This window comes from Saimiri boliviensis, chromosome 2, assembly GCF_048565385.1.
Source record: "Saimiri boliviensis isolate mSaiBol1 chromosome 2, mSaiBol1.pri, whole genome shotgun sequence".
NCBI classification, from domain to species: Eukaryota; Metazoa; Chordata; class Mammalia; order Primates; family Cebidae; genus Saimiri; species Saimiri boliviensis.
In genome coordinates, this window is record NC_133450.1 from 42,887,329 (window position 1) to 42,896,124 (window position 8,796).

Here is an 8,796-nt window from a genome sequence, read left to right on the forward strand (position 1 = left end):
TCAAGTTGGCATAACAGCCCTGAAGAAAAAGGAATAGAAGCTAATTTTCTATAACAATCATTTGACCCTTTATCTGTTTACTGATTTAGTTCAGATGTTGACCTGCCTTTAGTCAAGTATTAAAAGCAAACAAAAAGCCTATTGTATTTTCTGAAAGATTTAATGCTATTTAAGTACAATTGTGAAGTCTTTTTGACATCCAGAATTTATAATTAAAGCCCTTGGGACTTTCTCACCCTTTTAAAATAAGTATCCTCTGCACCAAAAGAATAATCTGTTCATTATGAAACTAAGAATAAACCTTTGAGATAATCCCTAGAGCCATAAGGAAAAAGAATTTTATGTATAGATTGTCATAACCACAGAAAAGAGCATATTGTAATGCCATAAGAAAGTCCATCTTCATGTGTACCCCATTCTATTGAAAATTTTTGATGCTATTATTCAAAATTGTAATTTTTTCATTTTTATATTCATGTTTAAAAGATTCCTAATTTATACAACAAAATTACCTCAATCCCCAATTTACGAATCCTCAAACATGACCCTCTGAGGCACCCTACTAATTCTAGTCCTCTCATTCCAGACTTAAACATTTATCTCCAATAGCACCCTTCTACCTATAAGATTGAGTTCAAACATCTTTAATATCCTTCAAAATATGGCCCCAACCTACCTTTTTTCTCTCATCTCTAATAATTCCACAGAACTCCATGTTCTAGACTCAGAGAACAAGAAAATCCTATTATTTACAATTTGGCTCCATTGTTTAATAGCAATGCAATCTTGGGCACCCAGATGCAAAACAGAAATAAAAATGCCTGTCTCTTAGAGTTTCAAAAATTATATTAGATAATGTATGTACAGCTCAGTCTGGTACTTAGTGTCCATTAAATTAACATTTTATACTTCTGACTAACATAGTCAATACAGATAATCACAGACATCTAACTAATTATCTTTAAATGTATGAATAAAACACAAAATAGAAAGCTATTGAAACAAGATTTAAAAGGAAGTTTTATTTGTATCACGACAAACAATGCCATACAACTAAGTGGTGGAGCCACACCCTAACAAAACTTAAAAGATCTAAAACTAAAGTCTTTACTTCATCTATCATTTCTGCACACATTTCACCCAACAAAACAAAATAATAGAAAATACTGCCTATTCTCCCGTGTTTACCTGATTAACACCATACAACTGCTCAGGGTCAGGTCATAATATTTTATCCTTGCCTACTCTCTCTAACACACTCCCTACATCAAATCAACCACTTAAATATTCTATCTATAAAATATCCTCTTTATCTGTCCCCACTGTGACTATCTACTCCAAGCCCTCATTATCTATCATCCAAATTACTGTAATGGTCCCTTAAAAAGTCATTTCTCATTCTGAGTATCTCCTCTTAGTCACAGAATAAAGTCTTAACTCAGAGCCCAGTTTACAAAGCCCTCCTTTTTTTTCAGCCAACAAATAATAATTATATATATATATAGGGTACAATGTGATGTTTTGATACATGTATTCACTGTGGAACTATAAGTTAATTAACATATCCATCACCTGACATGCTTTTTTGTAGCAAGAACATTGAAAATCTATTCTTTTAGCAATTTTGAAATATACAATACATTATTATTAACTATGGTCACCATGCTGTGCAATGACTTCAAAAGCTTATTTTTCCTATGTAATTGAAATTTCATATCCATTAGCCAACAAAATAACAAAAACTATTGCCTAGTCTCCAGATCTTATCTGATTAAGTCCATACAACTCCCCTTTTCCCACCTACCACCCATCCCACAGCCTCTGGTAACCACCCCATTCTGCTCTCTACTTCTCTAAGTTCAACTTTTTTAGATTCCAGATATAAGTGAGACCATGCCATATTTCTCTTTCTGTGACTGACTTATTTCACTTAGCATAATGTCCTCCAGGTTGATCCATGTTACTGCATATGGCAGAATTATCTTCTTTTTTGAGGCTGAAGTATTCTATTGTGTATATGTACCACATTTTCTTTATCCATTCATCCAAATGATGGACACTTAGACTGATTCCATATCTTAGCTATTGTGAATAGGGCTATAGGTTATAGACCCAGAAGTGGGATTACTAGATCACAAGGTAGTTCTATTTTTAGTATTTGAGGAACTTCCATACTGTTCTCCATAATGGTTACACTAATTTACATTCCCACCGACAGCATACAAGGGTTCCCTTTTCTCCACATCCTCATCAACACTTACCTTGTCTGTTTGATAACAGTCATTCTAACAGATGTGAAATGATATCTCATTTTGATTTTAATTTGCATTTCTCTGATCATTAGTGGTGTTGAGCACATTTTCATATACCATACATTTGTCGTCTTTTGAGAAATGTCTATTCAGGTCCTTTGCCCATTTTCTAATCAAATATTTTCTTGCTACTGGGTTGAGTTCCTTATATATTTTGGAGATTAACCCTTTATCAGATGTCTGGTTTGCAAATATTTTATCCCACTCTGCAAATTATCTCTTCACTCTGTTGTTTCCTTTGCTGTGAAGAAGTTTTTTAGTTTGTTACAATCCCATCTATTTTTGCTTTTGTTATCTATGGTACTAAGGCTCCCTTAACGCAGGTCCAGTCTGTTTTTCAGGCCTCATTTTTAATCACCCCTCATGTTGTATCTACCTATAACAGACTACTTGCTCATTCTCCAACATGCTCAACATCTTTCTATCTCATGCCTTTTTCTTTGGTTACAAATGTTTTTCCAAGCCCTCTCAATCTGTTGAACTCTTATTCCTCTTTCAGGATCAAACTCAAGTGCCATCTCTTTTCTGAACTTCACCAAACCCTATCTCTCTTTCCCAGTGCTAGGTTAATTGCTTTCTTATCTGTATTCCCACAGCATTTTATAAACGCCTATGTATAAGACTTACCACATTAAATTATACTTGTCAGTTAACATAATTATCTCTCCCTTTAGAGTCTGAGCTAATTGAGGGCAAATATCACATATCCCCATCAATAAAGCAGTTCACATAAAATAATCTTAAAACTTGCTGAATGGAGCTAAATTTCAGAAAATAAACTATAAATCCAAGAGGTTAGTTCCCACAAACCATCAATATCTTTAAATACAATAGAACCACTCTTTAATCAACACAATGAGGATTTAAAGTTGATTATTTAAATAAGGCTGTTAAAGGAGGGAAACACACACAAACATCTCTCTTTTTAAATACTTTAACTTAAAACATATATAGTAAGCATATAGTCATTCTCTAACTTAATGACATACAGCAAATTCTAGTCTTCAGAGTTTTGCTTCTTCCTTATATAGGCCATAATTGTCATCTATATTGTTCAATTTCCTTTTTTGTTTTCTGCTTTTTGTTTTTTCAGAGACATGGTCGTGCTCTGTTGCCTAGGCTGGAGTGCAGTGGCACAATCACCATTCACTGTAGCCTTGAGCTCCTAGACTTAAGCAATCCACCTCAGCCTTCCAAGTAGCTGGGACTACAGGCACATGCCACTACATCCAGTTAACTTGTTAAATTTTGTTAGAGATGGGTCTCATTATGTTACCCAGGCTGATCTCAAAGTCCCGGGCTCAAGCAGTCCTCTTGCCTCAGCCTCCCAAAGTGCTATGATTACAGGCCTGAGCCACTGCACCTGGCCAATTCTCATTTTTTAAAGAAGTGACTTAAAAATCTGAGAAGCAGAATCCTTCTAGAGTTTTGTAATTTTTTCCCCAACCTTACACATGATTTAAGTATTTAAATTACATATAATATTTAAATATGTATTTAATTACATAACGACAATAACAAGTACAATTGACATAAGAAGGTTTGGTTATCAAGGCTAATAACTCTTGGTGTATAATTGAACTGGTGGGAGAATCACAGAGGTGTACTCAAGGGCAACTTCTAATTGACAGCATTCACAATGTATTCATTATGCTGTGGGTATCAGTGAGTACATTTTATGGAAAAACTGGGGAATGTCAGTTACTTCAATGAGACAATTAAGTGGAGGCTGGTTAAGACAGTTTCCACATACTGCAACTAAATATACAAAACAGCAGAATAACTTTGAAATTAAATGGTCTTAGCCACAGTTTCTGTATTTGGTAAAAAAAAAAGCATTATATGTTGTATACCGCTAATATCCACACTTGCTCTTGCCTATCAATTCTAGTACCAATGTCTGAACATAAACCTTGTTTACCTATGGGACCCATGTAGTCCATACCTTCAAACTGACTTATTTGGAGCAAATGTATGTGTGTGTGTGTGTGTGTGTGTGTGTGTGTGTGTACTTTTTAATGATAGCTCAGTCAAAACCTTAATCCCAGAATCAAGATCTCCTTGTAGTTCATCCCTTAAACCTATTCCTCACCTTCTCTGTACATCAGTTTCTTTTAGTTATCCTGACTGCCTGCTTGGAATTGTGACCATGTATTCAACTTGCATTGCAACACATAAAATCTCCTTTCCCTTTATTGCTTGACCAGACTTGATTCATCATATTACCTTTAGAATATATGTAAGCTGCTTTTCTTCCCAATTGCTATCCAACTGCTTTTCCTATACTTAATATCTATATATAGGCAGATTTCTATATTCCTTCATACTTGCCCAATTCTCGCAGATTTCTTTCTGATTGTTCTTCTCAGTCAACATCCTAACTTTTCCGCTTTGCCTTGTCATTCCCAATTCTACCATCTTTTCAGCTAAAATCCATAGTCATTCACAATTGCTAAGATAACATACAAAGTGCAATAAATACACGTAGAATGGAAAACCAGTAGCTCCTATAGCACTGAAAGATCCCAGAGAAACCCTAAATTATGTTTTGCATGTACTTTTGCTATGGCATAACAAATGAACTTAGATACATAAAAGTTTCAGATAACAGTTGAAACAAAAAGATTTTCTGGATTTTATAGTAAAGAAATTGAAGGAATTAAAACATTATTCCTCAGAAATGTGAATTTTCTAAGTTTACTATATATAAATCTTCTAAAGAATGATCCATTTATTATAATCTTATTTTTAATAGTAAATATTGAGTACAATTACCTATCAAGTTTGAAAGAAAACGATTGTTGTTTCATCCTCATAGTCTCATTCTAATGTTCTCAGTATACAACCTTTGTATCATTCCCAAACCCACATTTAATTATTGCGACTTTAAAAAGCAGCATTATTTTTTAAATCAATATATAACAACTTCCAAACTTTTTAACATCTCTGAAATTTCATTTAAGAGAACTTAAAGAGTTTTTTCTTGACAAAAATCATCCTTTTGACTAAACACATCAGAAAGAAGCACAAAGATTACTCCAACCTCTGATTACAGAATAATAATGATTAATAGAATGCCACTTCAACAGTAAACTGCCTCAAAGTACTTTAAGACTACTACAGCCACAGAAGCACAAACAATGATAAACATATGGCTCTAGTCACTATAAATATGGTTAACAGGAACCCCATTTTTGAAAAAAATCAGAATATGCTTTCCTTTTATTTAAACTACTGTAATACATTATCAACATACAGATGTATGTACCCATATAGTCTTCTTCCCCAGCTACAAAGTGTTACTTCCTCTATTAAACATATTTTTCCTAAGAAAAAGTATTACTTACATAGGTTATTTACAAAAGAAAGTAAGTAAATGTTAGCTATCACAACAAAACCTATTTAGAGGTTTTTATGTGAGATGTTCTCCTAAGCATTTAAAAGGTAAAAGCACATGGTCCTATAGGCTAGCATACATCAAATTAAAAACGTACCAATTTCTTCCACTTCTTCCAGGAAGTCATTGTATTCTCTTAGACTAGGAAAGTCTTCTTCTCTTTTATTGTATCTTTAAGAAAAGAAAAAATAAATCTACATATTATGTATCATTGCTTTTAATATTATCTAACTGGTTTGTTTGTTCTTACCTAATTCATATATGATACATGGAAAAGAACTGCTTACTGGGTAAAACACCATTTTCTTTCTTTTTCTTTTTATTTTTGAGATGGAGTCTTGCTCTGTTATCCAGACTGGAGTGTAGGGGCGCAATCTTGGTTCACTGCTACCTCCACCTCCTAGGTTCTCCTGCCTCAGCCTTCTGAGTAGCTGGGATTACAAGCGCACACCACCACATCCAGTTAAATTTTTTATTTTGTATTTTAGTAGAGATGGGATTTTACCAAGTTGGCCAGCCTGGTTTTGAACTCCTGACCTCAAGTGATCTGCCCACCTCGGCCTCCCAAAGTGCTGGGATTATAGGCATGAGCCACTGCACCCAGCATAAAACACCGTTTTCTTAACACCAGGTTTGTAACCAGACCAAAAATGCAATTCTTAAATTCCTATGACTACAGAGAAGAAGTCGGATCAGGAGAAAATGGTGCAATATGCAAAATCCTTATTAAGACTTCAGGGAAAAAGAAATTAGGAGCTTGAAAGATTGGAAAATGAGCTTAAGCAAGGCATGCCATTGGAAATTATGGTTTATTTTCTAAGTTTATCATATATAAACCTTCTAAAGAATGATCCACTTTATTATCTTATTTTTAATAGTAAACAGAGTACAGCTATCTATCATGTTTGAAGGAAAATGATTGTTGTTTGATCCTCATAGTCTCATTCTAATGTTCACAGTACATAATCTTTGTGTCATTTCCAAACCCACCCTTAGTAATAATTCTTGCCTTTTTACTTCTTGCAAAAGTTTTTACTTGTTATTTACTTCTAAGAAATATTCACTAATTTCCAAAACAAAAAATAGAAGCAAATCCTCCATTTTTCGTGACATAGTCTAAAAAATGTGAGATCAAGAAAATCTGTAAATACTGTAACGTACCTGTGAAGAATGAGTAAATTGCAAGGAATTAACAATGAAAGATCAGAATCTAAGAGACTACCTCCCAGAAGTTATAAACAACGAAAGAGCCGCTAGGGACACTGATAAAGTATCATTGGTTATGTACCTAGAAAGATGCTGCTAAAACACTAGTTACTTGGGTTGAAATGTATTACCACTGAAAATAAAAATAAATTAATAAATATATCAATTATTTTAATTTCAAAAAAATAAGTGTCTTATAATAAAAGAATAGATTAAATAAAACCCAAAACTATTAACAAAGAGTAAAAAGTAAAACCTAAATTGTAAATAAAAAGATTAATATATAGATATATATACATATATATAAACACACATATACATACTATGCCCATATATGTATATACATGTATGTACACAAAAACATACATACCAAAATATAGCTAACACATAATTTTCTCTTAATAGCCTTCAGACCTCAACTTAATGTTACCTCTTCAGCCTATACGTGACATCACTGACCACAGCAACACTCAGTGACTAACTATATAGCACTATTCTCAAGATATAATAAATAACATATTTGCTTTGGTTTACCTGATTTTTGTCTCTTTGCTATCCTATGCTACTGTTCTGTAAGTCTCATAAGAACAGAGTTTATAGCTGTTTTACTCATCACTTCATAACTACTGCCTAACATGCATAACACAGTATTTATACACAGCAGATATTCAATACATGTTTATTAATCAAAGAACAAATACAAATGAATAATGAAGGCATCAAGAGAATCTTCTTTAACAAAGATAAATAAATATTATTACTCACTTCTCTAAGAACTTAAATGAATTTATAGTTATTTACTTGCTAATCTCTCCATATTTATCAGCAAATAATAATCAATTATTGACATAACTGTTAAAGTCCTCTTGTTGGCTGAATCATTCAAGCAGGAATACTTACATCTTTAGCACTTTTTTCCTGATCTCAACCTCTTTGTCAACAGTGGGATCTTCAAAGAGTTGTACCCTGAAGTTGCTCTTTCTAAGTGGAGTACCACACTCAGGACAGTTTCCAGCTCCTCTCACAAACAGTAAATCCACACAACTTTCACAGCTGTAAGGTGAGAAATAAAACATCACATTAAAGCCAATATTCAAATCTACCACACGTCTGAATAGTTTGCCCCTATGGGGTAAGAAGAGTGAGACATGAAAATTAGTCATTGCTTTTTAAAATCTTACCAAAAAACTTCTTAGAAAATGTTCATTTTCATTTGGAGCTTACTTTTCAGATACAGGTGTCCCAAGTGATATCAATTGTGTTTTATAAATCAAACAAATTTATAAATTAAAATAAATTGAGAGACTAGGAAAAATAGCAGGATAGGGAGAAGTTAAACAGCATGTAAAAGGTTAGTGTATGGTCACCTCCATCCCCAGTCCAATATCAATATCCTTAGACCTGGGCAAAAGAAGCCTCTGCCAGGGGCCTGCACTTTAGAGAGCCCTGTATACCCCAAGCACTAAAACAGACTTTTTTCTTCCTTTCCTTGTAAGAGCTTTTTGAAAGTTCAGTGATCAACTGAGAAAATGACAACTACAAGAAAGACATGCTAGCTGAATGAGGCCCCACTGTCCAGAGGATAAAGAACTTTGAGTGCTCCAGTATGTGTGAAGGAGAAAATGAACACAACTTCTGCCATGAGTAATCTTAGAAAGAGTGGCTGCTTATAAAAGCTTTATTCACTTAAAGTTCATTACCCCAAATCAATTAAACTGAATGCCCAGACAAACCAGGTTTCCCAGATACCTGCATCCCCTTTTCTGATAGTGCAACATTAAGACGGGCTTACAACTTCCTAGAAGACTTGAGTTGAAAAAACAATGAACTGGAGAAGTGAACCTCTCTGTAACCAGATTCCTGGGGACTTGGCAAGATCTG

The 8,796-nt window shown here is 33.8% G+C and overlaps 1 protein-coding gene across 3 annotated transcripts in view; it reads right to left on the reverse strand.

Moving 5' to 3' along the window:
* MNAT1 (MNAT1 component of CDK activating kinase) overlaps window positions 1–8,796 on the reverse strand; it is a 222,431-nt gene that overhangs the window by 145,856 nt on the left and 67,779 nt on the right. For all 3 annotated transcript variants that reach the window (XM_003924403.4, XM_074393162.1, XM_074393163.1), the window contains exons 2-3: window positions 7,816–7,968; window positions 5,807–5,880 (exon numbers count right to left, since the gene is read on the reverse strand). In XM_003924403.4, the coding sequence (XP_003924452.2) occupies window positions 5,807–5,880; window positions 7,816–7,968 (227 nt within the window). The remainder of the gene's footprint in view (window positions 1–5,806; window positions 5,881–7,815; window positions 7,969–8,796) is intronic.